Source organism: Copadichromis virginalis, linkage group LG18 (genome assembly GCF_057382275.1).
Source record: "Copadichromis virginalis isolate Kocher_CV1m ecotype Utaka linkage group LG18, C_Virginalis_male_GT1.1, whole genome shotgun sequence".
Taxonomy (NCBI): domain Eukaryota; kingdom Metazoa; phylum Chordata; class Actinopteri; order Cichliformes; family Cichlidae; genus Copadichromis; species Copadichromis virginalis.
The window spans coordinates 18,335,806-18,348,604 of NC_140635.1; the positions used below are offsets into that span (position 1 = coordinate 18,335,806).

The 12,799-nt window shown below is 38.4% G+C and overlaps 1 protein-coding gene across 3 annotated transcripts; it reads left to right on the forward strand.

Moving 5' to 3' along the window:
• Positions 1-315: 315 nt before the first annotated feature.
• mylk4a (myosin light chain kinase family, member 4a) lies at positions 316-10,239 on the forward strand. Of its 3 annotated transcripts, none has more exons than XM_085438276.1 (15): positions 316-1,134; positions 3,397-3,534; positions 3,763-3,859; positions 4,167-4,599; positions 4,942-5,264; positions 6,019-6,124; positions 6,631-6,724; positions 6,989-7,098; positions 7,294-7,435; positions 7,545-7,615; positions 7,724-7,852; positions 7,927-8,079; positions 8,182-8,260; positions 8,444-8,498; positions 8,833-10,239. In XM_085438276.1, exons 1-14 carry the CDS (start codon positions 604-606, stop codon positions 8,495-8,497), a joined length of 2,460 nt encoding a protein of 819 aa, XP_085294402.1. In that variant the 5' UTR covers positions 316-603; the 3' UTR covers position 8,498; positions 8,833-10,239. The 3 variants fall into 3 exon arrangements, with proteins under 3 accessions (XP_085294402.1, XP_085294403.1, XP_085294404.1); XM_085438277.1 differs by having other exon boundaries at positions 4,945-5,264; XM_085438278.1 differs by lacking the exon at positions 3,397-3,534.
• The last annotated feature ends 2,560 nt before the right edge of the window (positions 10,240-12,799 follow it).

Genomic DNA, 12,799 nt, shown 5'->3' on the forward strand with positions numbered 1-12,799 from the left:
GACTTCACATTCAGCTCTCTGTCTTTTTTTAGTGCAGTTGATTCAAAAATGTGAACCACATGTATCCGTCTCTTGGAACAAGTTAATACCTCCGTCAGTTAAATAGGATAAATTGTGCAAATTAATGAGCATTGTCCTTAGAAGCAGAAATGTGTACAGTGAACGTTTTGACAGCCAGCAGGCGAGTGACGGTGGTGGGCTTAACACTTAAAGACTCTCAAACGTCTCATATGTCCCAAGCATTGCCAAGCTCCCACCCCAATCACTTAAACCCTGCTGACGTAGGCTGGCCGTTTACATTTAGGGACACCTGCTCACTCCATTCTAGATACCAATTCTAGAAGAGAGGAGCAGCCGCTCAGGGATAAGGTTTGGGAGGAACAGAAGTCTGACTCAGTAGTAACTGAGATAAACACAAATTGAGCTTTATAGTTTATTTGATCTGTCACCTGGCAGTTTTCGATGTAGAATATTTTTTCTGAATTTTATTTCATTTTCTGTAGAGCTGGCTAAGATTTTTGCAGAAGTATTTTTGAGGGCATTCTTGGTCCTATTCTTGTCTCAAGTTGGTGTCTTAACGTGAATTTTACATCACTGGAAACCATGAGTTCCCTGGTAATAAATGCAGTGGGTGATGGCGAGAACGCAGGCTTTGATATCATCCAAAATCGCATAGAGACACTGAGCAGCAAGATGGACAAGCTCATCAATATTCAGGAAAAAGTCCTCAGCCGACTAGATGGGATGTCTCACGACATTGACGACATTGAGAAGGATATGGAGAATTTGAAGGTCGACAAGGAGGAGATCCATCTCCCGCCCAGGGTAATGAATCAGACCCAAGTCATGGGACGAGAGGTGGGGCAGATTTGCCAGGAGATGAGCTCCATCATGTCGGTGGTGAACCAGCGGTCCGAGCAGCAGGCTCAGAAGCTGGAAGGAATGGAAAAATTGGTCCTAAGCATGCAACAGGTGATCAGCTTCATCGGGGAGACGGTGAAACATTCGAAGATAATGGAGCTGATGCTCAAAGGCCCGACGGCTAAGAAGGGCTCGAGGTCAAAAGACAGTAAAGGGAAGCAAGCTATAAAGAGGAAATCATCTTCAGATACTGTATCGAAAAAGCCTGACAAGGTGAGACAAGCTGAAGTAAGACACTGCACATATAGGCTGAAGTGTGCACCTGCTCTATACTGCAAAAGGACTGTAAGATGTTTGGTCATGAATGAGGTTTTGGAGAAAAAGGGGACAACCTTTATTACTGATCCAATTTAGATTCACAAGCATTTGTTTTGATGTATATAAAGGTGGCCCAGGCATCATAGCCCATGCATCACCATGAGCATCAAGTCTTGTATTTTCCATGCTGACTTTGATTTTTAAGATCTCACTGGGATCTTGTTGTTCTTGGCAGGACATATGAAAATGATCATAGCAGCAAATGCGACTTGGCTTGTGTGTGAAATTCCACATATAATGGACTGGTGTAGTGTCTGAGTTTTGGCGTGTACAAACTTGCCAACTGCTGATTAAAGGTAAAGTAAGCAAGAAGACTAGTTTTATAGTGTTGGGTAAGCTACTGGACAGTATGTCACTTATTCCATATATAAACTCCCAGTTTAACTCACACGTGTCGATGTTGGATCTCCGAGTGTAACTTGAGGGTCTCCTTCGCATGAAGCGTGCGGGGGGACCTCCAGCAGGGCACGAGAGGGCCAGTGCAAGGTCTGCGGTGAAATACGAGTGGCCTGGTTTAGAAATGCTGTCTTTGGATGCGGGCTACAGTGTTTGTGGTCCAAATAGTCTTGCATCCCTTCAGCTTACCAGGTGTTAACAAACTGTAGAGTTTTCTTTCCTTTTCTGTCATGCAGTCCATTTCTTTCATTTCCATTTCATTTCTGCGGCTCTCTTGTGCAGACCTATTAGTGTTACTATCCAAGTCATATCTTTGCCATTATTGCTTTGTTGATGAACAGTCATTGTCTGAAGTCTTTGTCATTGTGATTCCTTGCAATCTTCTAAACTTCTTGCAGCACATAAAATGTAAAACTTAGGTGAGAGTTCTTGTTACAATGCTGCCAAGGTATTTTTGAATTACAGCTTCCAGTAATTGTCTTTATTTTAAACTGCAGATAGTGTTTCAGAAGTCTGCTACAAGTTCATGGAAGTAATACAGTCCCATTGAGGCAATGCCCCCAAGTCTACCAAGATTCAAAATGTTGAACTTATTGAAGAAAAAGAAAAAATCTAATATGCATTTTTATATGACTTTTTTTTAAAGGAAAAACAATTCACCAACTGAAAACTTAGGATCCACTCACATCCAGTTAAACCTCACTAAAGGTCACTGAGTGCTGCTTGACATCTTACACCACACTCCTATCAGTTCGCCACACAGCTTGTATCTCTCTTGATGTATGACGTACAAGCAAATCGCAAACTCACTTAAATGGCTCTGACGTAACATGATAACGATATCACATACTTGGAAAAAATACCTACGTGCACATTGTGCAGTGGTGCACTCTTAGGTTTTATATGCCCATACTTGGTTACGTTAAAATCAGACTCAACGATATCAAGCCCGTTAAAAGTTTGTGTCACATTTTATGGCTTAATTATACCCTGATGATTAATGACCAAATACCAATGTGATGTTTTCACCGTGACTCACGTTTCAGGGAATTTCTGTTGTTGTCAGAGCACTTGCCAGGTGGCTGCTCCGTCTTCCTCCACCTCCACAGGTGTGACATACTTGAAAGTAATTCGGGCTACTGCGGCATCTGCATTCACTTCCTCACCCTCCAATCACCGTGGTCACTGGGGAGACGCTGCACTTGAAATAGCTCCCCTGTTGTTTATGTCCCAACAGCATACAGAAAACAAATGTGAGACACCTGATGTTCAAGGCAGGCTTTTTTCCATGCTAAGGTGATCAGAGAGTGTTTAGTGAGTTTCCTTAGCTGAGAAATTTGAACTACAGCCTGCAGTCACTTGCAATATTTTCCATTCAGGGTCGACATTGCATTCCATCGCTGAGTGTGACCAGTGATAAGCTATAAATTCACTGCCCTGCTCCTGTCTATCCAAGTCTGCCACAAATAATCAAAGGCATGCAATTCTACCAGTGCAATAAAGATGTGCACTAACTGTGCTAATTTGTGTGCTGAGAACAGAGAAAATGCTTCGTATTTTATCCTTCATTCACCTGTCATCAAATTACTTAACGTTTTATTAACTTCTTGTTGCGTTTTACATGTGACACTAAATCCAACATGTCTTTGATTTTTGATTCATCCTGTGCATTAACGTGTGAATCTAACTTACCAAAATGCCACCAATTCTGTGTGCATTCATGTAACCCTTCTAAGCATTGTCTTCTTGTCTTTTTACTAGAAAACTACCTCTAATAAAGGGAAAAAAGGGAAACAAGAGATAACGCCTGCATGCGAGCCCAGTACTCTGCAGTCTTCTCCCAAGATAAAGCTTCACGGACTAAAGCATTTCCTCACCTCTCGCAAATGTGGAAACTTTGTACGTTTATGTGCTTAGAGAACATGTGAAATATTTGCATCGCCACTCCAGAGATACGAAAAAAAAGAAGACCATTTGTATTTTATAATCGCTCTGGGACAAGAAATAGTACCAGGGCGACACAACTGCTTTGTTTATTTTCTAATAAAGCTTTGATCATGCATTCATTTCATATTAATGTACTCGTCTGGGTCTCTGGTTTGACAGTTTCTGTTTTGCATTTCACAGTTGAAAGACCACAAAGGCAAAGATGGGACAGATACACCCCGTTTGAGCCCTAAGGGTCTGAAAGCACAAAAGAAGATGAAGCCTCCAGATACAGCAGGTGCTGAGATCAACACACTGTTACTTCTACAAACTCCAGTGTCTCTTTGCAAGTCAAAATAATCTGAGACACAGCAGCAGCAAAATGTAAATAAATACTCTAAAATACCTTCTATGAGTGGAACATGTGGCTGTATTACAGTGTTATTACACGTAGCTGTTGCTTGCTAGCGTTTAATTGGGATAGAAACTACGTTTAAAGATCGGAGTGGAATTTTTCAGAGTGAAAATGTTAATTCTTCTTAAAGTGATGAATATTAACCAGATCCTAAGAGACTAAATCTAACTTCTCTTTGGTATTCTTGTAGAACATATCTCACTGAAGAAGCAGATTTTGCTCCTTGAGGAGGTTCAGAAACTCAACAGGGAGAACGCTGAGAAATCAGGTCAGCAGATCACCCTTGGTTTTCGGGATCTAGAAGCTGGAGTGCCCCTTAAAGATCAAGAACCCGATGCCTCTGCCAGCAGCTTGGTGGACTACCTGCAAGAAGACTCCCAAGTGGATATTGCTGAGAAAAATGAGGATGTTGAGGCAGTTAGTGAGGAGGAAAGTGGAGAGAAGGTGCCTGAGGATGTTACAGAGAAGGAGCTCAAGCCTAGTGTGGAGAATCTAGGGAAGCAAAAAGAAGAAGAAAAGCTTGAAGTCCAAGAGGACAAAGAGGAAAAAGGTGTTTCTGCAGCTGAAGAAGACTCAGGTCTTTCTACCTCCCCTGACAAGAAGAAGGAAGCAACTCCAATCAGGTAGTCCATTATTACATTTAAGGACTAAAACAATCTGTAATAATTTATTATTATTACAATTATAATACTAAACATTTTAGTGTCTGTTAAAAATTGCTGAACAAAACATGATATTTCATGAACGTCCTGTATGGTGTCACATTGCGACTGTATAGTATATATTTAAGATCTAAAACATTTCATTAATTCAATAACAATTCATAACAGTGTTAGATATGTTATTACATTATTTTTGTTTGTTTGTGTTTTTTCTATTTTTTGGTCAAATTTATGCACAAAAACATAACAAATTTTTTTTTTTAAAAATGCAAAAAACATACTAATACATCGACTTTCATTCAGTAGAGATGACCACAAAGATGCAGCACCATCTCCTGAGGCTGAACAGGACACCATATCACAGGTCAGCAGCACCAAGTCCTTTGTCACCCAGGAACACTTTATTGTAGAGGAACACCCAAAGAGCCAGCTGCTGGAAAAGAAGGTGGAAGAGGAGGAAGAAAACAAAAATAAGGACGAGAAGAAGGCTGAGTCAGAGGGTTGGGGTGTCTTCAAGGCAGATGGAATTGAACTCCAGCTGAACCTGAAACAACAGGTGGAGAAGGAGAGAGAAAAAGATGATGCAGGAAAGGAGGATGACGATGGTCCTGAGCAGTACTTTATCGGTGAGAGCACCAGTAAATTATTATATACTTATCTTTGTAGCATTATACATTTTTTAAACTGAAAATGTGTTTGCTTTTTCAAGGTAGCAACAAATTCTGTATGTATCATTTATAGTACACTGTATAGTAGAAGTCTTTGTAATGGCTTGACTGGAACTGCTCAAATATCTGTAAAGAGTCTTTATATAGCTTTATATATCAGTACATACATTTATATGCGTTCCCACTCTTTTTATTGGGACTCTGAGCATAGTTAGTCGCAGACTTCATTCAATTCAGTTCAGTTTATTTATATAGTGCCAAATCACAGTCACCTCAAGTTGCTTTACACTGTAAGGTAAAGACTGCAATAACAGAGATAAAACCCCAGTTATCAAAAGAACTTCTGAGCAAGCACTTGGCGACAGTGGGAAGGACAAACTCCCATTTAGCAGGAAGAAACCGCAGGTACAGCCAGACCATCTGGTATGACTGGTTCTTGGTGAGGGGAGGGAGGATAAAAAAAGAAAAATAATTACAAATGGAATACTACAAAATGAAGTGAAATGGTAACCTGTTATATTAAAGCGGCAACTCTGTAGCTGTTGATTATCATAGCACTTTAGTACACAATGTGCTAACTTGATTATGACAGCTATCTACACTCTCCAAAGGCTCACTGTAGCTAATTATCAGTGAAGCTTGTATGTTCTCACATTCCTCAACTTATTAAAACAGATTACATCTTTTTTCTTGTGCCCCCATCCGACTTTAGACACCGCTCCACCTCCAGTGGCTCCTTTTAATCACCGCATTGTGTCAGCCAAGCCCAACCTGATTACAAACTTCTATACCATCAGCTGGCAGGAGATCCTGGGCGGGTGAGTGCTGTACTTCTCCTCAAATCTCCATGAAATGCAAAATAAGTAAAAGATATCGACAAGTTGATCTATCACAGATCAAAGATGGTAAGAACAGGTTTTAATTACCCGTAAAATGTAACCGCGTAAAGTCCCCCCAACCCCCGCCTTTCTGATGTTTCATAACTTCAGAGTCACGGCAGTTATTTTTACTTTAGAACCGACTGGCATGTGAAACTGTATCCCCGGTGCCAGCTGGTAGCTAATCACAAAGTGTTAATCCAAGTCTTCAAAGTGGAGACACAGCTTGGCTCACATTTAATGAAATAACAGATTAAGCACAAGACTCTCCAGAAACATCCCCGTATGAAGGAAGATCAGTTTTTGATTCGTCGTGGGAAAATACATCTATCACAGCACCATCTTTCCCAACTGCTGGATCGTCTGACTTGATGTGATAATGGAACTGACACGTTTCTCTCCAGCTACAGAAATCTGACTTTTGTCTTTGCTTTCTCTCCTCAAAGGGGTCGTTTCGGCCAGGTGCACAAATGTGTGGAGAATTCATCCGGTCTCACTTTGGCAGCGAAAGTCATCAAAGCCAGGAGTCAGAAAGAAAGGGTATGACACCTCTCATGTACTGTCACGACTACAAAGTACAGTGACAGCTACATCACATGATATAAAAAGCAGAGTCCTGGTTTCGAATTTTAAACACTCGCTAGTACAAAACAAGATCGCTCTTGGAACAGAGATAGAGGGAAATACTTGTCACCGAGGTGACAAGTATTTGACCTAGAAGAGAAGAAGCATTGTCTGTCCTAGCAGAGAACAGCTGACACCTCTCATCGCATCCGTGTGTCTGTGTTTCTGTCTCTTTGGTAGGAGGTCGTGAAGAATGAGATCCAAGTCATGAATAATCTCGACCATGCCAACCTGATCAAGCTGTATGCGGCCTATGAGTCAAGAAATGACATCATCCTTGTACTTGAATAGTACGTTCCTTTATTAAAAAACATGTTTATTTATTTCAGAAGGGATTTTGGTTTACTTATAGCTTATTATTTACCTTTTTTCTAATTTGGTTTCATATGCAGCTTACTTTGCTTACATATTTTATCTAACCTGCCTTTTTTTTTTCTTTTTTAAATTTCTTTTAATGCTTTTCATGTGCTCGTCTTTGCCTTCAGCGTTGCCGGAGGCGAGCTGTTTGACAGGATTATTGATGAAAACCACACTTTGATGGAGTTGGATGCTGTGCTGTTCATCAGGCAGATCTGCGATGGCCTGCAACACATGCACAAAATGTCCATCCTGCATCTCGACTTGAAGGTAACAAAGTCACACATGTTTGCAGTGATTACTTTGTAGATATATTGCATAACAGGATTATCCCATTCAAAAAGTCAAATGGTAATACTTTGTTGTTGCTGAATTTCAGCCAGAAAACATCCTGTGTGTGAGCAGAATCACAAATAAGGTCAAGATCATTGACTTTGGTCTTGCCAGGATGTAAGTACTGGTATTTACTTCTGTTTTATTCCCACTTGGATGAACTGCTGTGGTCGTACAACATGCAACATGTCATTTTTGTGAATTTCAATCATATTTCAAACTTAGATATAAACCAAGGGAGAAACTCCGAGTGAATTTTGGGACTCCAGAGTTTCTCGCTCCTGAAGTCATCAACTATGACTTTGTGTCATTCAACACAGACATGTGGAGCCTTGGTGTAATTACATATATGCTGTAAGTAAACACACAGAAGCATGCATGCACATCCACAAACCTTTGCTGATCATCCGTTCCCTTTTCCCTGCTAGTCTGAGCGGTCTGTGTCCCTTCCTCGGCGATGATGACAATGAGACTCTGAATAACATCTTGGCCTGTCAGTGGAACTTTGAGGAACAAGAGTTTGTAGATACATCAGAAGAAGCCAAAGACTTCATCTCCAGACTCCTGATTGTAAATAAAAGGTATTTGGATTTTGTACACATACACTGACCTCTGATCTTACAAAAGCTAATAATACATGAAGTGTGTAAAAACAAATATTGTGATTTTGTGTTTCCCATTAGTTGGAGGATGGGGGCATGTGAGGCTCTGAGGCATCCTTGGCTTGCCGACCCTGCTCTTCATCATCGTCTTCACACAAAGGTAAAGCATGCGTTTGTGAGGGTAAAGGCTTTTTATGCTGGAAAAGTACTTAAATTTGTAAAATATGTGAACCTAGTAAAGAAAATTATTTGAATGCATCTTATTGTGCTTTACATTTGTTGTGGATATTTATTCCTGTCTTACCGTTGTACTGGTGATTATTGTTTTTTGTCTGTTTCACAGAAAACTATGTGCAGATCACGGAGATCATCATGTGTGCCCAATACTGAAAGCTGAGGTGGGTCTGAAAGTATTGCTCTATATTTAAATCTGTTCCCTTCTTATATGCACACACCTCCTTATACTCACCCTGGGCAGGATGCCAGTGTATCAGGGCAAACACAGAGAAACACACCCTCACATGCACGCCCAATTTAGAATCATGAGTTAACTGAACCGACGTGTTTTTTTTGGGCTGTGGGACGACATCTTAAAAATTCAGTGTCAGAGTTATGCTTTCAAATCATCCACAAGAGGGAAGCATGTCTCAAATTTTGTTTGGAGTAGCAGAATGGATGCTGCGATACAGATGTGGTTCTCTCACAGTAAACCATCGCAATGTTTCTTTCCAGGGTGCTACACTGAGGTGACGCTCCACCTGTGGCCACTTGGACCAACCCTTCTGTCCCTGTAAATTACCTAGATTTTAGTCAGTGTACTCATGACACTGACTGAAAATCTGTCTACACCGCAAACCTCTTCCTGACATGTGATCCACTGTGTTGTGTTATTGTAAGCAACACCCTGATGAAATATATAAAGGAAAATAGCTCAGTTTAGGTATAACAGTAGCTAGTTCTGTGTGTTAAATACTGGTGATGATGTCACAAAAAAACAGGGTAAATAAAAAAAAAAACAGACCATCACATAACACTAAAAAATCCAGTAGAATTACTATGTGACGTGTGATTACTGTGCTATCATTGTGAAGCTACTACTGTTCAGTTATTGTTGAAACTGTGACAGGGGAAGTATACATGTTCAACTGGTGGTTTGCAATATTCTTTTATTTGGCATTTCAAAATGGTGCTGAAGTCATAATCTGATGTAGTTTTAATAGAAACATATTAATACTTATTATTATTATTATTACAAATTGCTATTACACATATTGTATGATAGTGTTTGCTTGTGGAAAGCACAAAAATTCGCATTTTCTTCTCTTTTATTTCACTATAAAATTCTCGCTTGGACTCATCCTTATTTATCTCTAACCAAAAACACTGTACTGCCTTTCCTTGCTGATTTTTTTTGTCCTTTTGAGAACAACAACTTTATGCATTTAGAAATATACCTCAGCTGCTACTGCTTGAAGGCTACAGCAACAGTTGTAATATAAATGTAATTATGTGCGCTGCCCTCTTGGTTATAAACACGGTAAGCTGTAAATAGGTGCTAATAATTCAAATTAGAATCTGTTGGATGTGCATTGTGCTTATTGGAGACAATGAAATTTGTGTGTTTGGCTTAACAAGCTGTAGTATGTGCGCTTTATGACCTAATATCACACAATGCTGCTGAGGTTCCACTGGACAGACTAGTCGGCAACACATGTCACCTTAAAATAAACACCATGACAACACAGTATATGTCTTATTAGCAAAGTATATACATTTTTTTTTGCATGTCTTTGCAGCTAAAGTTTGAACTTGGTACGTAGTTATAATTTACATTAGTTTTTTTTAACTGTACCTTGTGCTTCAGAGCCTCTCTTTCTGCATATTCATCGCACTAAAATCGCTAATAAAGAAAACAAGTGTTTATTTGAAACGCCTTCTGTGAAGGTTCACTAACTGAGAGTGACACACCGTCTACCTGTTGCTGCCTCTCTAGTTAGAGCTACGTTTTCATCTACCTTCGTGTTAAATGCCAGATTATTGTAGTTCTGGTAAAATAAGTCGTTCTCACTGATTGCTAACATATTTAGCATGTATTTTTGAAGTGTGCACACACTCATTAAACTGAAATTGTATCTTCAAGCGTTTGTTGTCCTTTCTTCTTTTGAATTTTAAGTATACTGCATGTTGTCAAAAACTAAATCCATTTAGTAAGATAATATTACAGAGACCTTTATAGCTTTCTTTGTGTGTTTATAAACTTTGCAATATTCTATTTTTGGCAGAGTTATTTTTTTTTAAACCTTGGCTCAGTTTATGTAATAAACATAAAAAGTGAAACACAGGAGCACACACTTTCACTCAGAATGAAAGTAGAGCAGATTCCAGGAGCAAAATCAGGAGAATCTGAAGGGGTCAGTTTGTGCAATACAGTCACTTGAGAAAATAAACTGAGTGTGTGGGGTGACGATGCTGTTGCAGTAATGGGATTCAGGGTATCAGGGATTGTACCGACAACAAAAAACAGGCTAAGAGTCTTAAAAAAGGAGAATGACAGTGAGGAAAAGTAGAACTTTCCCACAAAGCAAGCATTATACGCACTTATTGTACAGAACCCAGGGGTTTAATCAGGGATAAGTAAAGACTTTATGGGAGAGTACAACAGGAAAACATGTATTCAGTTGTAGAGAAATACCAGAAATGCAAACTGCCCCCAAAGCCTTAGGAACCCAGTATTTGAGTACAATTACAGTGTGAAATTGTTATGCTACAGAATCGTAAGAGTTGAGAAAATAAACTATTTTGATTTATATAGCAATTCTGCTTTGCGTAGCATGCATTAGACAGCTACGGGTTTTCTTCCATCTGTAAAACCTGGAATCTGCTGAAGCTTGAATTATTTTGGTTGAATTTCTTCTTAGGAAATGAACATGATGTGAAAAGTGCAGTTGAACATGGAAAATAACTAAAAATCATCTCATATCGAAACTGAATACAAAGAAAACATGATAGCTATAATGAAATGTTCTGTAGTTGTAATGGAAGGTTTGATGATTTTTAAGAATGAGGCACAACCATAGGAAAAGAAGATTTTTCATATTTGTTCGACTCTTGATATCTTGCTGGAAAATTCTATGATTTATCTTCAGTTTGTGAATCTTATTGTTCTTCATTAAGAACGGGTATTTCAGGATGTTCTTTAACTGCCCTTTCTACACCACAGCCTGATCCTTTAGTTCCAGTTTGGCTTTGTCCATAAAACCAGACTCTCAGAATTAACAGGCCTATGCAAATTTCTTGCATATTAAAATGGCTTTTTATTTGACAGGTTTCTTCATGAAAATCTGCTGGACTGAATATCTAATATATGTCAAAAACATGGTAAATACTGGCAGATAAACATTTTACAATATGGGACCCTATAATGTCCCATACCTCCATTTGTACCAAAATCAGTCAATCAATAAATGCATTTATGCAAAACTATGCTTGTTAGCATACCCAAACATGTAATTTTTTTTTTATCATGAATAAGTGCACTTCAAAAACAAACACTAAGAAAAACAAATAATTTTCAAGCTTTTTATTCCAATATATATTGGAAAAGTGAGTATATAAGGTAAATATGTGGCAATAATATATATTAAGGATGGTAAATGTTCATCATTGTTCTTATTGTTGTTCTTGTTCTTAAAATAAATTAAACTTTAAGACAAAAACTTGAATATATGCACTCTGCAAAAGAGAACAATAAGAATCATAAATAAAACTTGTTAAAGAGAACCATTAAATCCACTTTTTATTCAATTAAATACTCTTAAATGTAAAGATTTGGTTGACTTTGAACTGCACAAATAATGTATAAAGCAGCATATTGTCGCACATGGAGTCTAAGGAAGTAAGTTTATGAGCATTTCTGTAAATGAAAAATGACAAACCACTGCAGTGTATTTGTATGCTTTGTTTTCAGTGAACACATTTCTTTATGCATTCTATTGGACTGCAATCCTAATGTCTGGAGTGACCAAGTGTCACTTCTGAACTTCATTAAATGGCTATTTGAAGCTGGCTTTAAAGGCAACCCCACAGACACTCAATTTTACAGTAAAGTTAAACAACCTGGGAGAAAAACAGTTTGGATGCCTTTTTTCTGCTTTTTCAGATTTTTAAAAACTTAATAGACACAAACCAAGAAGCACAAATGTCTCCTTTAAGCTGAATTGACTAATTTATTTTCAATTATAAATGTTCAGAACATAAATGAAAAAAAAATTGATTATATCATTAAACTCCCCTGAATCTGAAATGATAATTATATAATAATTAAAGTCAATAATTATAAAAAACTGTAACACACACTTCCTTACATAGGCCACCTTAGTGGGTTATTATAATAATCTTTCTTCCAACAACAGCTGTTTTCCTGTGGGCTACTGAACACGTGCAATTGACAGTATTGTATAAATATTACAGATGCTTGAACCGAACTAGAATATTGGCAACTGATTTATAACCAATTTTGAGGGGAAAAATCAAAATGAAAATAAAAAAAACTTTTACATAAAGCGTCCTAAAAATACATTTCAAATAGTTTCCAATCTGAGGCTGACAGTCTTGTTTAGTCTACTATTTGTTTACTTTCACACATCATTTCATCCCACTAAAAGTTTCATGTCAGGAACGGTTCAGAGAGAGTTCATAC

Bases quoted from the DNA above. Each gene is read 5' to 3' on its own strand.
- mylk4a (XM_085438276.1), top strand. From the start codon at position 604: ATGAGTTCCCTGGTAATAAATGCAGTGGGTGATGGCGAGAACGCAGGC. The intron at 3,535-3,762 runs GTACGTTTATGT...TGCATTTCACAG, and splicing joins CTCGCAAATGTGGAAACTTT to TTGAAAGACCACAAAGGCAA. The intron at 7,616-7,723 runs GTAAGTACTGGT...TTTCAAACTTAG, and splicing joins GACTTTGGTCTTGCCAGGAT to ATATAAACCAAGGGAGAAAC.